Raw genomic sequence first — 21694 nt, 5'->3', positions numbered from 1 at the left:
GGGAATGAACTGTGTGTTACTGATATACTTGATGTAGTTGAGTTGTTTCTTTCTTATGAGTTTGGTGAGATTTACCAGGCTTTTTTCCTTTTTAGACAAAACAATTACACTGAGACCCCGGTTGGTAATGTCATTCCTTACTATCACAGACAGAGATCAACACTAACAGACTAAAGGCCCAAGCCTCCATGATGTCAGCTGTAGCCCTTGCCTCCACCCCCAAGATAACTGTGGTCATTGGAGGCTGCTATGAAGGGGAAAGCTATGCAGTGGTATGGATTTTATTTTTTCTTTTAATGTAGTTGTCTCCAATTTTTTACTCCGGTTTTCTCCCCAATTTAGAGTGCCCAATTATTATCTGTATCCTCAGCTCACTGCTTGGTTAGTAATTAGAAAAAAAAAATACAGTTGTGCTGCTTCTGCTCTGACTAGAATCCGTCATTCATTGGCAGACTGTTGTGAAGGGGCGTTACTTAAAACTGTCTAATGCTCAAATCACTGCTTGCTCCTGCAAACACTGATGCTGTTTTTTTTTGTTTTTTTTAAGCATGTTTTTATCACTTTAGTGCAGAAGGTCATTCGATCCCAGTTTCTTCTTCCTGTGGCCCAATGCCAGGGTGGCTGCTGTGGGTCCTGACCACTCAGAAGAGCTCTCACAGGGGGCGGAGCCTGAGGTTGCACTGAAGGAAAAGAACCAGCTGAAGAACAGGTGAGTCTTAGGAAGCCATGCTGGTCCAGTGGAATAAACCTTAAAATTACACATGGGTGGTATACAAGTAGGGCTTTTTGATTATGGGGTGTATCCCATTCAGAGCTCTTAAAGGGTCTGAATAGACTGCAGGGCAACCTGTAGTCTGCAGTAGAAGCAAGTACATCAAAATGCAGCATGCTAAGTTATAGTAAACTAAACTGGTCATCTGTAATACTCTTTTAGGTTGTACAGCTCTGGATTTGAGTATTTTTAAAGAAAACCAGTATTTGAGTTACTAGTTCTATTGTCATTATGCCATTATTACTATTATACTATTTGTTTGTCTGACATATTAATTGTGGTCCACTGAAAGAGAGCAATGCTCGAGCGTCCATGTTAAGCATTTCATCTGTAAGCAGTGGTTTTAGAACAGGTGTCAATTATTAGTGTCAACTGGGCTTTATTTGCCATTCATTTATTGGGTAATAAGAGAACAGCAGACCTGATAGAAAACAATGGAAGAGCAATGCCTGCTTGCTGTATAATAAATCATAAAACAATGTTAAGATTTGTCAGAATGATCCTTTGTAATTATATATGTGTTAAGGGTGAAACCCGGTGGTCTGGCGAGTCTAGTTTTGTCTGGCCAATTTAGTTTCGCCAATGCCTTCTGGGTAAAACCCGAAGTTACCACTTTTTTTTTTTGGCACTTGCCCACGTCCAGTCAGGTGAATCTAGATTGGCCCAGAACTTGAAAAAGACGACTGGGGGAAACCCGTTTTTTCATTGAATTTCGGGCCAACCCCAGTGAGTCTAGCTTTGCCCAACGTTCAAAATTGATGCTGGGCGAATCTGGTTTTGCCTATGCCAATAATTTTGGCAAGTCTAGTTTTGCATTTCTACACTCTCCTGCCAAGTTAAGTCGAAAAGTCTCGCTCCTCCATATGCGCAGGCAAACTCGCCACACACACAACAGAGAGAGAAATAATATGTTAATTGTTCGTATTCAAATCTTCTTTTGTTTCGTCTTCATTAAAAGATAGTTAAGATTATAACAAGGTCAGTAATGCCCCCGTTATATTTCACATATTTATTTGTTCCTTTTTATGTTTTAATTTTATAATTGTACACTTTGATTTGATTATTCACTTTTTATATATTGCCGACTACCACTTTTGTAATTGATTTATCTCTTTCTAGTAGCTAATTAAACAGCAAGACTACCAGCTCACAACAGGAATACAGAGCGACCCTGTTCTTACAATGTAACAAGTAAACTGTTCAATAAAGTGGTTTTAAAGAATATGTTGGGCTTGTCATGAAACTATATTGTTTTTTTGGGGGGAACCCTAACCCTATATGTTTTTAATTGGGGAAAATACATATTTTGTTTGTATAAATATTGAGAAATAATATGCTAAATGCTGAAGGCACTGGCCCAATAGCTAATAGCCAACTAAAACCAAATCATATTATTATACTGGAGTCTTAGCTGTTTGGCTGGGAAGCCTAATAAAGATACAGTAAAATAAATGCAAGGGTGAAAGTACCCTTATACAAATTTTCCACTGTAAATTTACAGTTTTGCTTTTCTTACCTATGCTTATTGCATGTTGCTATGGGAATGTTTATAAGGATATTGAGTTCTGCCACTGTTTAGATAAATAGAGATGAGGCGTGTGTGTGTGGTTTGCAGGTTTTCCGCTGTAGGGACCCCTACCTTGTTGAGGTCCAGAGAAAAGGATGTCTGGCTCCAGCCACATTGTCCCGTCAGCCGACATGGTGGCAGTGGCTGTTGTGTAGGGCAAGCAGATTAGGTTCTTGCCCTGTTCAACCTATTGCAGAAACACAAGACATAATGTGTCCTACGCTTTGTAAAAATGCAGCAGTGAAACTGTAACAGTCCGTTTGCTTTTTATTGGTCATTTTCCATACATTTGTCAGTTTAGAATATTCTCCTGTAAATATACAGACATTGCATACTGTTTGTGAATTATCTCAATGGTGTACCACCACAATTCTGTGATTTAATGAACAGGTACAGTGTCACCTGCCAATACAGATACAACAGAATCTGGGGAAATCTGGCCACTTATCTGCCAAAAAATAATGAAGACCATGTAATTTACTTACACTGAAAACTATGTAGCTATAACAAACATAGTAAAAATGGGATTATGTTTTGCTGTAGAACACAAACATAACATATTTTTCCTTAATAAAACACTTGTCCACTTATTGCAGATGGTTTTTTATCTTACCCGATCATCGTCCAGAGGGAGAACGTATCTTCTGACTTCTGGCTGAGGAGCCATCATGGCATTCTTTTTCACCTCGTCCCAGTCCTCTTTAGTTTGCAAGGCACAGGTAATTTAACACAAATTCAAATCTAGAAGAGACGAAATCCATAAGGCTGAGATTTAACTAATTGTATAGCACCGCAAAGCTAACTGTACTGAAAAACATAAAAATAGAAAAAAACCTGCCGTCACAGTAAGAATCTCATATAAAATGCAATAATCTGGAGTAAAATAATGCTGTTCAGTTTCATAAATGCATAAAAGTAAACTGCATTCTGATTTGCATTGTTTCAGGTCTACGGTTCAGGTCTGATCAGCATTTACACTGCCGTGATAAATTACAGCTGATTTTTTTTAGTTCACTTTACAGCAGTGGGGAATCACCCTGGATTGCTTCAGAGGGGTTGATGGTGTGCTTTGGTACTGTGAAATGGTCTAAATAAAACCAGCTGAGGCTTATCCTGGCAGGGTATAAATTGACTAAATCAACCCCCCAGTAACTTAAAACATGGAGAATGCATTGTTAAACAGTGTACTAGTATTAGTGACATTTCACGAGTGACTACATCCCCTTCGTTCATTACTTTTCCTTAACCTTTCCAAGTGCACAAGTCCACAACCAGAAACACGTCTTTTTCATATGTGTTGATGTGATGAAAAATATTGATGGCTGAAGTTCAAAACTTAATGTTTTGATGTTCTCCAGTTTTCTTGGTAGCTATATGAAACCATGTCTTCAGAGAAATGCAGAAAGTGTTAAATACATTAGACATGGACATTAAGTAAATGCTAAGGAAAGTATCTGGAATGTAATCATCTGTAAAGTTAGTGACACACAGTGGGTTGTGTAACCACAGCGGGTATTCGGAGAGGATGGTTTCTAACCCCCACTGTTTCATGGGATTCAAAGCAGTCTATGTAGTTGGTTCCTCCAATACACCACACAGACAAAAACTTCAGCAGGTTGATCTTCACCGGCGTCTCCACAAGCACGAAATAGTTTTCTAACATTCCAGAACTGTGAATACAAGCAGATGCATCCTTTGATATACCACAGCTTCTATCGCACTAGGAGTAAAAGAACTAAAAAACTATGTAAGGAGTCAAAATTTAGATTTGTATATTAGGAACACGAATATTTCTGACAGCACATCTGGGGGGCTAATCAATTGATCTGAACAGCAGTGGATGTAAATAATGCTATCACTTAAATTACTGGAATATGAACTGAGTTTTTTCATTTAGTTTTAACTGACAGAAATAGATCAAAGAGACAAACATGCACTGAATATTTGCTTGGAACCTTTACTAAGAATTTAAACAGATCAATTGAATAAAAAAAACAAAAAAAAAAAACAGTTGTCACATTCCGCTAAGTGTACTGTGACAGATATTCTTTTAATCAGTCCCTGGCAATTTTGCAAGAGTGCCAGAGCCAATGTTCACACAGCCAGGATGCAACCCTACGCTCCCCTGACTGTATGACTCACCCTGCACACCACACAGTTGTGCCTTTACCAGATGAGCCCTCAGAGACCCCAGGCATTCAAACCCATTTAACAATCAAGACAAATGATACTAAATTGCGATATTAGTTTGCTGAGCAGTTCATTTTACAATTTTTGTATTTTTATTTTTGTAGGAAAGCAGCCTCCTAATAAGTAATAGTTTCTTCCCACAAATTAAATAATAACACCTGGCATTTTGGTTGTATTTGTAGAAAATCTGGACACTATACAGTACTTTCATTTTATTTGCACACTAGAAAGAGCTACAACCAGCCTTCTTTTCCACTGTCTAGCCTGAGTGTTTCCCAGGTGATCGAGTGGCACGTTCCCACACTTCCATAACAAGACATCAGGAGGTCACATTATCCTGGACAATGAAGTGTGTAATACTGCTAAATCATCTGGACTGGCATTCTTTCTAAAGTAGTCTGCATTGCATAGGAGATTCCAGCCCAGACAGATGAAGGCTTTTACTCCAAAATGCCAATTCAAATTTTACAAGAAATTGGTCAAGGAAATTGAAATCTTTTCTGTTAAAAAAAAAAAAAAAAATGAGTAAGCATGGTGCATTCGCACATTTTTCAAATTTTTGTCTTAATATATTCATAAAATAAAATGGATTTGTTTTGCATTCTCTTTCAGCATTATACTGTCTGAATACCAAATTATTACTGTATTATTATTAATACATTATACTATGGGTAATATTAATTCATTAAACATTATTTACGCCTAATGTGTTTTGTTTCTTGGGTTGAAAAAACATTTGGAGCTGTTTTCAATACAAAAAGATAATAATACTGAATGAATGCTTTTTTTGAGTAAAAACTAAAAGAAAGTTAAATGCGTTTAGTAACTCATTACCTGCCTGGCAAGATAGACAGCTTATCAACATTTAACAAACTAACCTGTGCACATAAGAGGGCTTGAATCTGTCACTGCACGGAAACTGCCCAACCACCTTCATCCTCTCCAGTGGATCCACTTTGTCTGTCCAATAAGAGAAGCTTTCAGTTTTTAAAAGAGGCTGCTTCCTCATTAAACTGCCTTGGCTGTATGTCGTTGCTCAAACATAACCTAAAGGAGTTCTAATTATTATTATTAGAGATACACCATTACTGGGTATTACTGTGTTTTTACTGTTCTGAGATTCTTTTGGTTCTTTCTTGTTTCTTTACATTTATTCAGGATAGGCAGATATTTCAAACACAAGGCTATATAGATATTACTGCTGAATTCTGGAACCTTTGCTGTAGGTCACATGGTTTGATTGCGGCTTTACCACTGGAGTGAGTTTGTACCACAACACAAGTGATTAGGTACCAGGAAGCAACAGCAACAACTGTTCATGTAGAGCTTTGTTTTAGAAATATCTGCATATTCCAAATTGAAGTATAAAATGTAAGCAAAGAACAAAAACATTTTAAACAGAAGAAAGGGGAATGTGTGGCAGTGATAATATTGATATTGCTATGTGTTAAGAAAATAAATTTGGTTTGCCACTCTATAATCTTCTATTACTTGTTTGTTAACATCAGCAGGTAGCACGGAAAACAATAGCTTTCAAGAAACCCAGCGAATTAATGTGTAATAAATGATCTTATTACAATTTCCTTTTTTCAAATGCTCCACCCTCTATGTGGCAGGGCTGTTAACAAAAGCAGACATTTCTGGGTGGGTGGTATCTTGATTAGATTTTCCCAAAGCAGTATCCAATATTATACACAGTGCCATCGTTCTCAGTGTGGTTATGAGCAGCCACTCCATAGATGGAGAAACAAACAAACAAACACAATACGACATGCTCTGCTCTGTTTATTTCATTTGTGAGGATCACTGTAGAGCGAATTTAAGAGCGTATTTAGATTTTTATGGGCCACGTTTTCAAGGTGTTTACTGTCTCTTACTTTGAAAGATGAAAATTCAACATTAATTTGCAAAACTGAAAAAAACAGCTTGAGAGGTTGAGCGTGCTTCAGAGATATGTGATTACATTACTTGGATCTTTGATCCTAATTATGTAAAACCAAAAGGTGTTTTTTTTTTCTTTTAAAAATGAGGAGTTAATTAAAGACTGGAGTAAACTCTTTGAAAATATGTTGAAGTATATATCACTACATACAGTTCAAGGACTCTTAATTAAAATCTATCAGTAACACAACTGGCAGGATTCAAATGCAGTTTAATAGTGGTACAATTTGGTGCAAGTCTGCATTAGCTGAAAAGTACTACAGCAGCATTCTTTTTAAATGTCATCTCATATGGAAAAAGGAGCTACCTTTGAGATGGTTTCCAGAGTCTCTGGGTTGACTTTTCTAATGTAGTTGGTTTCTGTGCAGGCATAGAAATCTTCCCCTACAAGGTACACATTGACCAGCGTGTTGTCTGTCATTTCCATGTCTTTAAAATAGGAGAAAAACCTACACCAGAAAAAAATAACACCATTGCATAAAGTATGGACAAAATTAGAAGTATTCCTGGTACAAGTCTCTGTGTCCATTGAAAACAATTGCAAGTCTTCACTTCAAGGAAACACAGTGTCCCTGTCTTGTGATTATACTTAAGGCAAACAAAATTAAATATGTATTTGTATTATAAAAACATGTGTAACACTGTATATCTGGCATGATCTTAAATATGGGGTAAGATAGCTCCTGTTAGAATGTGATGGAACAATTCAATATCCATCATCAAAACAGGTTTTACTAAAGAACTGAGCCAGATTTGAATGTAGGCCTCCAGAGGTAATCCTCTGTCGCTCCTTGCCCTAACGATTACGTCAATGCAAGTTCAAAATTTAGTGTACACCAGAAGCATATTTTCCAAGCGATCACTTCAGTTTTTTATTTATTTTTTGAAAGAGGTAAAACACCAATTCATTTTACAAAACTAGACCCAAACAACCGTATATTTCAAGTCCTATTAACGACTCTATTTTGTTTCTCATTTTGTAACCTTAACATGATTTGTTTTTCTCGTTTCAAAAAATAGTAATTGAATAATTGAGGAAAACATGGCCCCAGAAGCCTAATTTTGATTGGATGACGTTGGATTAACACTAGGGAATTGGGGAAGGCATTGCCTTCTGTGCTATTCTGCTGGTAAAGCAAATATATGGATTAACCTGGAAAAGATGTTCTTGCATGGGTCAGGGAAAGCAAAGGTGCCATACTCAGTCTTGAGAATCCTGTTCTCAGTCATTGCTGTCACATAGGCATCAGTTTGGAGAAATCTGAAAGATACACACACAGCAGAGGGTTAACATTTAAAAGGTGTGATTTTTTTACAAGGCGTTACACAATTTATACTATTATGTAAGTGAGTAACAACACCATTTGGAATAATTTCTGTGTTTCTTTCTGAACTTCAAGGTTGATAAACTCCTATTTAAGCAGTGGCAGGAAAATGTTTATTTAACATTCAGCAGTTAATAAGAAAGCCATATCGATCGCAACCCTGGGCAGGGTTTACTCAGAACGGCCACATCCTGTATTTTGTAAAATTGTAAAAGTTTTATGTTTAAAGGAAGGAAACATCTTTCTCTCCTGGAAAACAGGGAGCCTTTCTTAGCTTGCAAACAGGATAATTTGATCCAGACTCAGCTCTACTGAAAGCTGTTTGTTTTATTGCTTTACAGCTTTGTAATCACATTGTTGAATTTCTAATAACTGTGATGACAATTCCAGAAAACACAAAATAAACAAGAAACTGCACATTTGAGGCCCATGTAGCTAACAGAAGAACAAAACAGGTAAGATTTCTGGAGTTATTTTATTAGGCACAATAACTTTAATGCAATACCAGTGGTAGCACATGCCAAATATCATAGCGCTGCAGTGGCCAAATGACTTTATGATCTTCACCCTTTGGTAGCAGTACTGGTGGGACCTTTGCTTTACTTACTTTCGGTGGTAGGTGACTGCTCCGTTTTTTAAATCAAACTTGTGAAACAGGGCCTGTCCATCAAACAGATGATAGAACTGCTCCTCACTGATCTCGAAGAGACCAGGCCCCAGCCTGGAGGGAGGAATTACTCCTGAAAGAAAAACATACATACATATAGCATAGCTGCATACAGTACTGTCTACCTGCCTGTATACAAAACCATGAAGCAGGGGCCTTATAGTGCATATGACAAAGACCTGAATACACTTTATGATGTCCTATAGCTATACTTAGTATTAGCTGTGACTCCACCATAATGTTAATTCCGTTCAGACCAGGAATTCCATTAAATGGAATTGACACATAGTTCCTGCATGTTTTATAATTTTTAAAGATGCACAACAGTAAACAGATGTGTTGTACTAACAGCCCTTAAAAAAACATCACCTATCTCCTGTAGGGCTGAAGGCTACACGTGAAGCAGTAAATAATACATTATAACATTGGTTTCCACTCTATTCCACTGCAGCACATGGACAATGGAAGACAACGGCTCAGCAAGCTCCTCCAGTCTCAAATATCTTCTTGCAGTCACCAGCAGGATGTTCAATTCTGCAAGTGTATAAAAACACATTGGCATTTTAGAGCTTTATAATCATTGTGTCTCCTCTCCATACTCTATACAGTTCATGTGAACGAGTTGCTACAGGCTGATTTCAAATGAGTTATTCCAACAGGTGACCCCTGAGCCATATATTATTGTCTTTAAACCTGTAGACTATTTGCAGTTTTACCTTATCTTAAGTTAAGAATACAAAAAAGATAATGTTACAAAATGAAAAATAACAACTTGAGTGTCCTTATGTTACTCTGCATTATAATTATATATATATTAGAAGCCATCTATTATGATCTTAAATAATTCCTTAACAGCAAATGTGGAGAAGAACTGCAGTGTTGTATTGTAGTCCTTTTGCAGTAATGGTACTGCATTGCAAAACTGCTGTAACCAAAACAAGTCATTATACTTAGTTCACTGGAGTAAAACTTGGGTATATTTTTAGTAAGGTTTGTATTTAGCCACAGACATTTGTATAGTACCCATAAAAGTTGGCAGATTAGTACAAGGAAGGTTAACGAACTCACCGGCTACACATTTTACTATTTTCACGCTGCACACACTTGCTCTGAAGACTGGTAGAGAAATCTGCCTGTGTGGGCATTTTATGTTTTTTATATTGGGGGTTCCATGTCCTGTTCACAATCTTAATGAGTGAAAGGAGCCAATCAGAAGACAGAAGAGCACAACAATGCCTCTCTCTGTCACAGTAGGTGAGACATCTGATTGGTTGTCAGGTGTGTTTATATTCCTGGGGTTTCAGGAGAAACAAAAGTGCTGAATGCTGTACAGACCATTTTGAAGAACATTTCCATGCCAGCTTCCTTCTATAGAACAATTTTAATACCTTGTGAATTTGCTGTCACATTAAATTGAATTAAATTAAATTGTGGCATTCAATTGAAAATATATTAGTTCTTCTTTCTTATTTAACCTTTTTGGTGGTTGAAGATTAATTTTGAAACGACAGAGAATATAAATAGTAATACTTCACTCATCATCAGTAGGGCTGCTTTTCTGTTTAAATTAACCCATTGTACTCCAAATTGTATGTATTTGTTAAGGTCAGATGAAAGGGTCAGACAGCAATTCCATTAACCAGCTTTTTGTTTCCTTTCTTTTGACAATCTTTAGCGAGTGGACAGGCATGAATTCTTATTGTTGAGCAAATGTCTTTGTTATGTTTAGGACCTTTTGTTATGTTTAGGACATTATGCTAGTTGGAAATCTGTTCATTTTGTCTCATGTTATCAAGCTTGCATGATATTCAGCCCCAAGTACCCATTCTTTATTATTTTAATTCTTCCACTTGACATGAATCTTGCCCTGCAACAGGGGTAAGATAACTATTGTGCACAATGATGTATTTCCATAATTCTTACTAGATGGCAGTATCAAGACTCACAACTCATTCTAGCATTAAGTATATTGATACTGAGGTGCTCTTTGGAGAAAATAAATCCATACATTGTAAACTATTCACAATAAAATAAAAAAATTGACTTTTTATACTGCGCCTTTCATAGTGGACCACCATCACAAAGCACTTTACAAGATACAAGACTAGGGTGTGTGAACTATGCATCAGCTGCAGTCACTTACAACGTTTCACCCAAAAAACGGAGCACAAGGAGGTTAAGTGACTTGCTCAGGGTCACAGAATGGGTCAGTGATTGAGCTGGGATTTGACTCTGGGACCTCCTGGTTACAAGCCTGTTTCTTTAACCACTGGACCACACAGCCTCCTAGAGCTATTCACTCTATAGTGTTGAAAAAAAAAAAAAAAAATTATATTTATATATATATATATATATATATATATATATATATATATATATATATGAGATTGTATATGGAGATTGAGAGAGCTTGAAATACATGGCTGTTTTTAATAGCAGCTTTATAAGTTTCAGCTTTGCTTTCAATAGAAACTGACTGCTTGGCACGAATCAGCAACATACTACATACTGTGTTTTTAGAATTTTTGGAGACACATTTTATAAAAATCTTCATTTTTATAACCTTTTTCAAACATGGTTTGCATGTTTAGAATGTCTCAATCATAACTTAGTTGGGATAATATCATTCATGTTTTATAACAATCTTTTTTTGATCAGGAAAAAAAAAAGTAATGCACTCATTTTCAGTGACAATTGTTCCATTTCATCATGAAAGTAAAAATGCAATGAGGTGTTCAGTAGATATTCAATCAAAGCCTGCAAATGAAAGCCAATGAACATTACTTTCATACTTCATGGCAAATTATACACATTGCCTGTGATTTACTATTATGGTGCACCTTGGATGATTTCCTGATACAATTTCCAACACAAGTTGGAAAAAGAGCAGGTTCACCTATAAAAATCTAAAATCAAGTGTGTGTGTGTGTATGTGAAATAAAAGAACAGGGAGTGGAAGGTTACAGTTGCAGTGTAATTGTTATATAAAAATGTTTATGAGACTAATACTACTGCAAAAAACACCAGAATAATAAATTGATGCAGAAATATTTTAACATTAGCAATGACTGTATTGTGTGTACAAGTGCTCCTGGGAAAGGGACAGAGGGTTACTAATGGTGAACGCAGCATTTCAATGGATTAACACAAATCCAAAGTAGAGATTACTATTTCTCTTCAAGTTCTTAACCACTTGCCTGTAACAAATATGATACAAAGCACTGTACATTATATCGTACAAAGCCATAATAACATAACTGAAAATAATGTAAGATCCAGCAGTAATTTTTTTAAATGGGATCCTCATCCAGAACCGTTTTGAAGCAAATCAGGAAAATGCCAAGATGACCGGTATATTGGGCAGGTGGTAAACATCACCCTACAACTACCCAATTGGCAATTCTTATATTTAATATCAAAATATTCAATATAAGAGATACCCTACAGCAGGGTAGAAAATAAAACATTGATCTGCAGCATTACAAAGAAAAGACAGTTGTTGGAAAGACACTTGGTGCCATGAGAGCAAACGTAGGCAAACACAAAAACAGCTACATGACAGTTTGCAAAGAGCAGTCTGTCTCCACTCCTATACAGTGGAGGAGTATTGGTTGTCACTGTGTCTCATTGTGATATGTGTTGGGTTGGCTTGAAATCCATGGGCAAATTGTGGGGTGATTTTGATTAGTTTTCCCCTTCTATAAGCCTTTTTCTCTGCTGGCTACTTTTTCCTTTCTAAGCAGCAGGAGCACCATTGCCTGTGACACTCCCTGTGGAATGCAAATGTGCATTCCCCTGTCAAACTCATCCTGCACACCATATGCACCTTTATCAGGCGAGTTTGTATCACACGATGTAGCTGCTTACAGAAAAATCTAACACTAGCTTATTGAAATATATATTTAATTTTTATCCCATTGTTCATATCCTTTTTTTTTGTACATTTGTGGCTGTAAAGACAGACAGTGACAAGCAGGGTCAAAAACAAAAAACCTAAAACATGTCTGGGATACTTTAAAATGAATGATTTAACATTTTATATACAAATACAGACAATTGTGCAAATTGTCAGCCTGTCAAACATGGGAAACTAGTTTTGGTCTAGTTTGTGTAATGTGTATGTACGGCTGTGCTCATGAAAAAGCTATTCACTCTTAAAGTGTTGAATACAAAAATTATATTTATATATATATATATATATATATATATATATATATATATATATGCGCGCAACGCTCGAAAGACACGGCTGTTTTAAATAGCAGCTTAGGAAGTTTCAGTTTTGCACAAATCTGCAACATAATTAGACATACTGTGTTTTTTGAATTTTATACACACACTGCTACCCCGTTATAACGTGACCTGTTATAGCGCAGAATCGGTTATAACGCAGTAAGGTCGTGGCTCCCATTTCCCTTATAATGCGATCTGACTTGCAAACATTGGGTGCATGTTCTAGAGCTACAGTCCGAAGCATGGCAGACAGCAAAAAAACGAAATCTTTCTCTGTTAAATTGAAACTCGATGCAGTGGACAGAGTAAGAAAAGGTGAAACTTAAGCAGCAGTTTCAAAAGATATAAATGTTGCAAAATCGACATTGGGTGGATGGCTAAAAGATGAAGAAAAACTAAAAAGGTTTTCTTGGTATGATTGACTCCAAAAAACACGCTGTGTTAAAAGTGAGCCAAGCTGCTGTGTGAATGTGCTGCTGCAAGAGTGCAAGACTGTTTGTTGTTTTTGGTGTTGCCCAGGCTAATAGGGGATGGGAATAATCGTTCCAATAAACTGTGGATTTGAGCACCTGCAAATTGTGTGTGTCTCCTTCCTTCATTTTCCACGGTACAATACAACATTGATTTGGCCACTGCACATTTCGCGACACCAATAAACTCCGTGGACGTTTAACACACACCAGAGGACAGAAGTAAAAGGTGCCACAACGCAGTATAACTAAACCGGTGACACTTCAAATTAGTAAAGTTGTTTTCACAAACAAAAATATCAATATTCGTTATAAGGTGATTATCTATATATATATATAATATATATATATATATATATATATATATATATATATATATATATATATATATATATATATATATATATATATATATATATATATATATATATATATATATATATATATATATATATATATATATATATATATTCAAAGGGTTTGGATAACAAAATGAGGGGCTGAAAATAAAACAATGGTTAGCTGAGGAGTCCACTACCATCTATACAATGATTGCTTCCATGTGAATACACAGCATAAAGTTTAGAAATATACACCCCAGACATGAAGTAATGGTGCAAAAAAAACCCCCATCAAAACATTTTAAATACAACCAGGTACAAAATAGATAAAAAGTGCAAATTCAATATGTAAGAAAGGGAAATCATGTAACTTTCGCCTATTAATTGGTTGGTTGGTTGGTTAATGCACTTAGTGGGCTTTGCTCCCCTCAGACTAACTGCAATGGTGAATATAGTCCACAATATTTTCTACTAGACAATATCTACAAAGCAAGCAAGCCTTTGCTGTAAAGACAAGCACATTAAATAAAAATAAAAAAACTCAAAACACATAAGATTAAAAATTAGATTAAATAAGGAAATCAAAAATTGCCTCTAGTCTTGATCCTCAAGTAATCTGCACCTGTTCTAGGATTTCCACTGTACAGTACAGTTTATCACAATATCCATTTTTTTCCCCCCCGCTGTAAAGGGGTCTATTCCTCAGGAATAGATTTTTCTTTCAAACAGTCAACCTTCAGTTTCGCATGCCAAGTATTTTGGGCTTCTTCATAGCTATCAGCATTGGAGGCTTGATCTTTGGTTTGTCAACAAAAAGCTGGGCTTCACTTTCTGTGGTCGGGAAACGATTGTGGTAGATTTCTGGATATTCTTTCTGAAACTAGCAAGATGACAAGTATTGGTTAATAATTGGGAAAATTAACATATTCTTTAACATGCTTATACCAACATCAGTCCAAACCACACTAAGCCAAATCTAAAAAATAACTCACTATTCTCAATTTTGGACCCCTATTTAAACACCGAAGTAAAATAAATAAAATCATCAATTAATGCTTAGAGGGTGGTGGGGTTAATCCAGTTTACCGGATTACAATTATATTAATCGATTTTTTTTTTTCCTTACCTTCTTAAGCTTCTTCTTTTTGTCCTTAATAGAGAGTTTTTTTATCTTTGAGGAGACTTTCCAGCAAATCAGCTAGGTCAGATTGGGAGGCAGATAACTTCTGTTGCTCAAATTCCTGGGTGCTTATCTGTCTGCAGAAGAAGTACATTGGCAAGGTGGCGTTGCCGCTCACACCTGTTCCTGGATACGTAGTCTTAAAATCAAACCAACACAAAAACACTTAACACGGAGTTGCATATTTCTTTGAAATAAAACAGCAGATTAATTGAGGCTCTGAAACAAGCATTAATATTTTGAAAATACTATTTTAACATTTTAGGGTGTCAATATGCTGCAGTAAATTTGATCAGAACTAGTTGTGCAGTTTTTGCATTAGGGCCACCTCGTAAAGAAAAAGTTCTATGAAATTTTTGCAGTTCAGAACTATTCACACATTTTAGGTAAATGAACTCTTCATTAAAAACTACTGTATAAACAATGTGTGTTTATGAATTATAAATTGTGATTCAGATATTCTGTGCCAGGACTAGTTGCTGCAAGAAAATACTATTATTCCCTACCTGAACTTTCTTGAGGTAGTCGATATGGTCCTGAACCGCATTTCGCAGGTAAACAGGAACTTGAAGAATCTCCTGGTGGTGGTCCGTTAAGAAAGAAACCAATCTTGTTGCCAAGAGCTCATCAAGGTCAATTTCCTCTTCACAGCATAATACACAACGTGAGAATGTCTGCACCATCTGAAAAGTTAGTGGCACCTTGTGGTCAGATTGCACAAGAAAATGAATTGCAAAATGAATACCTCTGAAGAAATGCTAACTTGATTTGTGGTACTCCTTCTCCCATCTGCCATCAAATTGTGCAGCCTTGCAATCAAGGGTATAATGATACACCAGTGAAACAACATGCAAATGTTGCAATAGGATATGTACCGCTGTATGCAGGTCATGATATGATATGTATCCTGATACACAAAAGGCTACTTGAAAAGGAACAAAACAATCAAATGAATGTAAGACGAATAATACAATCAAATGAACATGTAATGATAGACTATTTTGTTAAAAGGTGAAAAATGAATGAGGAAGAGTATTTTTTCATACCAACCATATAAAACAAACTTATTCTTCATTCAAGAACCACTTGGTGGTCTTGTATCACGATACGAATGATTACCTCTATTACGATACAATATATCACGTAAAAAATGACATCCCTACTGATCATTGAGGTTTGTGTGGTTCCTGGTCCTAATGCCCTCACCAAAGTTCGTGTTCCAATAGCATCATGAAGCCGTGGCATGTCTACATTCTGGCTCATTCGAGATATCATCCGCATCAGCAGCTGGAGCTTACGTCGGTTGGCTGGAGGTAGTAAAAGGGTGCACAGTTGCAGTGCTTCAATTGCAACCCTTTCCAACTGAGGCTGCAAAAGACCTTGAAATAAAAGTATCTTTACTCAAGTTGCCAAAAAGAAAAAAAAAAAAAATCAAACTGGATTTCACCTGCATGAAATTATATATCCCAGTTAAGTGTAATATGCCTAAGAATCAAACTATGCTACTTCATCAAGTCTTTAGGTTTTCACTGTACCCTGTGAATTTCATATTTTAAAAAAAAGTATTCATGAAAATGATGTTACTGTAAAAATTCAGTGATATTACAGCATGCTTAATATTGTTTTGAAGTAACAACCACAATGCACAAAAGCAAAAAACACAGCCTTCAAACAGAAAGCAAAAACAGACCACATTGCATGCAGTGTTAAGCATAACCCTTACTTTCATCAGCATTGACACTTTGTGCAAAAGTGGACAAGGATGATGCAGTGGTAGAAGAGTTTCTAGAAAGTTCCACAGTGCTTAGACATCATCTGTTAATAGCTGCATATTTAGAGCCGGCACAGCCATCTGTCCTGGAGGCAGCTAAACTGGGTGTCCTCAGTTCAATGTTGGAAGAAAAATTTGGTTTCATGGTTATTTCTGCCACAGGAGCATTTATGCTAAAGCAATTACTGGTTCTCTCATTACGTTGGCCAATATCGAGATAACTGCCAATGCTGGCTGATCTGCTTATTAGTGGTTGTTTTACAGTTTGAAATCCATTAGACAGCATGCAAGTAGTGGTTGGTTGACCGCTGCATGGTAAATCTTTTTGGTATCCATCACTAGTACATGAAGAAATAGAGGACACAGTGGAGACAGCATCAGAAGAACTGTCAATCATAGAATCAGGGTTAGACTTTGTGCTGGCCAAGTTGTCTTCAGACTTGAATAAGAGACCCTGTGAATTGTCTCTGGAAGGAACGTCAACCAAAATATCCATGATGCCTTCCAGAGAATAGCACCTTTTCCTAAATTTAGCTGGTATGGGAAAGGCAGATAGATTTTGACAGCTACCTCCCACTGCATCATTGGCTCTTCTGCTAGCTGCACTGTGTTGCTGTATTCTCCTTGCACAGCCCTTCTGCAGCATCTGTTCCCTTGTTCCTGTCTCAGAAAACACTTCATCGTGCTGTGGGGATTGACTGTCCTCTAAAGCACCTTTACAGGCTAAACTCAGTAATAAACATTCAGTTGATTTGAAGGCGATAACATTGCTTAAGTTCTGTGTTTTTGATGGCCTAGGACAGCAAGGTTCATCCTTGTTTTTACGTTTTCCTTGTCTTGTTTTTGGGGCCATGATGTAACCGCATAAAACTAGCAGAAAACCAAATAAGATAAAATAAGTTTTGAAGACACACAGCAAGTTAAGTGAAAAATTTTACAAACAACTGGTACATACAATAAACAAAAGTACACACAAGTATATGGTTAGTTTAAACAAAGTCATAAAACCACATGCAGAAGGAAAATGTCAGCTGGTTGCTATCTTAAAGTAACCCACATTTACAGTATTTCAAAACATTTGCATTAAAATTGGAAAGCATCTTGGTTTATTATGAAATGTTACAACTAATGTATTCTAGTTGTTTAGCATGACAGCTACCACATAGTAAGGACTTTAAAACTCAAAGTAAAAGCACCCTTGTGATCTCAATAGACCTCTCAAACATGAGCTCTCTCCAAGTAAAGCTGGTAAACCACAGTAACCATTAACCTGTCACCCCTGGGAATGCAAGACATAGCACATTTGTTTTATATAGCTTTTCTTATGGATTTATTTATTACATTCATTAGGTGGAGTGTTGCATGGGGACAGTTTCAGGGTACAGCTCTATTGAAAATTCACAAGATGTTATGGCAAACAGAAAATTATATGTCAAATAAATCTAATCAAGGAGGATAGAGGAGTTTAGAGGACAGATATTATATAACCATATTGGGTGGCCTATAGAGAGATTGAAAATACATACACATACCCAAGACATTCACAAACAATTCATAGAATTCAAATGCAAGCAGCGGTTGAGGAAGATTCAGAAAATAATCCGAAACTGTTTTGAAAACATCCCTTTCAAAGCCAGGATAAGATGGCTGGCTTGTATCGTACTTTGGCCCTAAGAAAGAGAAATCAGAAGAGCAACATTAATACTAAACACAACTTAACTGATAAGGTATTGCTAGAATAATAGAATATATGTGAATATCAATATTTATAACACTAGCGGTACTTACAGTTTGCCAAACACTTCATAGCAGATAATACCCAGTGAGGGAGATCCCCTAAAGAAAACACAGTACAGTTTTGACTTTTATAACTTTCTTATTCAGCATTTCAGATTGAAATAAATTGACTGGTAATGCCCAATGTGGAAGTTCTTCTTGCTTTTATACTTCAATGTTACAGCACAGTTAAAAATTGAATTTGGGGGGCTCCTGAGTGGCGCATCCGGTAAAGGCACTCCACGTAGAGGGCAGGATGCACCTTGAGTGTCTCTATAAAAATCAGCGTACAAAACAGCATTTAAACATCCACCCCCACCCTCCATTATGGTTACCAATTAATTTTTTTCATGATTGTCTGCAAGTATATATTTATCACCCACACTGGTTTGATCTTGTTGGAATCTTCTGATCAAAATATATATAATTATCTCCAGTGATTTGATGGGGCAGTTTGGGTCATAGGGGCACTCACACTAAATGGTCATATTTTGACATGCTGTGAATAAAGCATTGCTCTTTAAATGACTCCTCCACATTTTATTGCAGTAAAGGCAGCTGCTCAATAGGTGCCTTCCACTTTCGACAGGCGGTTTACAGTGAGTGGTGATGTTTTTATAGGCACATAATTATTGTAAAATCAGTCACCGATTTGCTATTTTAACAAAACGATGCAGCACACGTTCACTTTATTTGAATTATATTAATATAATCATTTTAATTTCCAGTTAAATGAGCTGAGTTTTGCACATTACAAAGTACTTTTTCATGGTTTAAAAAACAAACCAAAAAAAAAGTTTCAGATATCCATAAATAGATTAAAACTGACTAATAAAATCCTTTTTCTGAAAAGAATGCAACTTATATTTATTTACAAAAACACACTCAAGTTCTACATACACAGATGTACACGTTTTCAATAATATTAAAACAATCAAGAAGACAGCAAAAACCTCATCTTACCCGATTTGTCCTGTAACGTCACAACTCCATGCTTGTTGACGTTAGTCATGTTGTAGACAATGTGATGAGGGTTAACTTGTGCTTGGTCTAGGATCTCTTCCAGTGAGGTCAGACCCAAAGTTTTCTGCAAACTAAAGGAAAATAAATACAGTAAACATCAACCAGTGGTTAATCTGCAACAACTACCACATATAAAAAAAAAAAGTGTTTCAACATACTGTGTTAGAGTAATATTTCTCCAAACATCATCTACATCCTCCTGTGTAATCTCTCTTCTGTGCACTTGTGGCACCTTTTCAGGGACTTTCATTGGCTCTATTTTACTTACTGGCTCTGTATTTTCCTACAATGATATTACAGTGATAGAAGGTTTACTGCAATGCACCTTCAACAATAAGAAAATACAACTTAGATGTTCTTAGACAGAAGTAAACCGAAACATGCATTATAATGCATCACTTGACCAACAACAATGGTTTTGTAGACTCTTACCCGGAGTTCCACATCCTTCTTTGAGCTTCTTCTGTTCAGGTGAGGGAATTTAAAAGCCATCTTTATCCTTTAAACCATTTACACTTTTCTTTCTTGCAAGCAGGGGGTGATTTGAAATTGCCTTCAAGGGTGATGTTGGAGGAAACCTAATGATCAAGCAGAAGGTACAGCATATCAAGGGAAAAAATGCAAAATGTCTTTTCATTCTTTTGATTCAAGACCATTATAAAAATATAAAATGGTTTGTCATAACTAAACTGTTTGAACTTATTCTATGTTCTTTTTAATTTTAATTGAAATTACTTTTGCATTGAGCATGACTGACCTTTGTACTGTCTGAAAACCTACATTAAATCTCAGTGGAAAAATGTATGATTTGAAATTAACTTTTGTTATTCTTGGTTGAAAACTGAAGAGCATTACCAAGAGAGTACAGAGTCACCATATTAATCATAGCATACAGTAATATTAAACTTAAAGTCTATACATTCTGGAAGTAAATTCCCATTTGCACATTTAGTTAAACAACTGAATTACACCTAATAAAAATTACACTAAAACTTTGTAGCCAGCCATAACTTTTAAAAATTATATTCTTATGCATTTTGTACTTATTGAAGTAGTTGTAAGACATTTCTTGGAATATCCATCTAGGGGAAAAAAATACATAAATAAATAAATAACTTGAGACATTTAAAAGGGGTTGTTAGTGGTCGCCACTAAAGTAATTGAGAAAGAGTTCTTTTTTTGGACACCTCCTGTAATGGAACTTAACCCCAAGACAACTGTGTACTAACCATAGAGATACTAAATCTAGTTTATAAACTGGCAGTCTATTACTGGATCACTATCTGGTCCCTGTAAAACATGCCAAATAAGTTGATGCCCATGAAGCATAAAAACAGTATGTACTGATTAGTACATGAAGTAGGCAAATGAGGAGTTGGTATCATGGTAAAGTATACAATGCCTGATTTATACAGTAGTAGGTGGATTAACATCTTGTGTTCTCAAGATACATGTTTGATACAATAACTTATGTTAATGTTAATTACAAATTTCACCACAATTGGATAACCGGTCCAGATATATGGACAAATGTAAAGTGGGATATAAAATCACCTTCACTACATCCTCCAACCAGTGGTTTCACCCCCTGCACAGGTAAGAATGCCTGGAATGGCTCAAACTGCTATTCATGGGTGTCTTATTTCCCTTCCTGTTTTTGTAACATTATGCTTATTTAATAACATATGCCCTTGGTTCTAACTTTTCTGCAATGACAAAAGTCTTTGAGAAACTAGAATATAATATAATAATATGCAGGCACCTATAGAGCTGGCTATTATCCTCCAACGTTTCTGAGCTCCATCTCCTCTTCACATCTTCAATCACATGGTTCTTCAGAAACTTTCTCAGCAGCTGCACTGTTTGTTGTCTGGTAACTTCTGGACCAAAATTACTGTTGTTTTTCAGATGTTCATGTAACCAGTCCACAGCGGACACTGCCGTAAAACAGCTGCCATAAACTCGGAAGTGCTGCCTGTGTTTTTTTAATGGCATCCCAGCCCTGAACAGTTTTGTAACTTCATTCCACTGCAAAATAAAATAAAGTTTGAGTTAGAGTAGAACAGCAAAAACACATTAATACACAAATTCCAAAAAGTTTAAAATGTAGCCATTAATTGAATCGTGCATTTGATTTCTCCATTTGCTTAGTTGTTCTTAACACATTTCTAATTAGACTTTTCAAACAAAATGATAGCGGATTAGTGTATACAAATCACGCCACGGCACTACGCATTGGTTGAAATGTATTCATTCGTGCATCCGCTAATCTTTGTTTGACTAAACTTAATTTACATGGATTTTATACCACAAATTAGAAGACTGCATTTTGCATTATAATAATTAAATAGTGAACTCAATTAATCAAAATAATAAGCACATCTGTGGAACGGACATTCTAAATTCTATACCCAAGACGTTATAGATCGTAAATTCCG

The 21694-nt window shown here is 36.1% G+C and overlaps 1 protein-coding gene and 1 pseudogene across 1 annotated transcript; both read right to left on the bottom strand.

Annotated features, from left to right (window-relative positions):
- Positions 1-1043: 1043 nt before the first annotated feature.
- On the bottom strand, positions 1044-9004 carry LOC121330703 (annotated as a pseudogene).
- A 4645-nt stretch (positions 9005-13649) lies between these two features.
- On the bottom strand, positions 13650-19828 carry LOC121330645 (DEP domain-containing protein 1A-like). Its single transcript, XM_041277299.1, is given in 10 exon segments — positions 13650-14386; positions 14633-14674; positions 14676-14825; positions 15193-15369; positions 15893-16065; positions 17990-18127; positions 18246-18293; positions 19197-19327; positions 19415-19539; positions 19689-19828. Coding segments are annotated over 10 exon segments (1188 nt in total). The 5' UTR covers positions 19749-19828; the 3' UTR covers positions 13650-14242.
- Between the last annotated feature and the right edge of the window lie 1866 nt (positions 19829-21694).

Source organism: Polyodon spathula, chromosome 18, assembly GCF_017654505.1.
Source record: "Polyodon spathula isolate WHYD16114869_AA chromosome 18, ASM1765450v1, whole genome shotgun sequence".
Taxonomy (NCBI): Eukaryota; Metazoa; Chordata; class Actinopteri; order Acipenseriformes; family Polyodontidae; genus Polyodon; species Polyodon spathula.
This window is presented reverse-complemented; position numbering and strand designations above follow the sequence as displayed.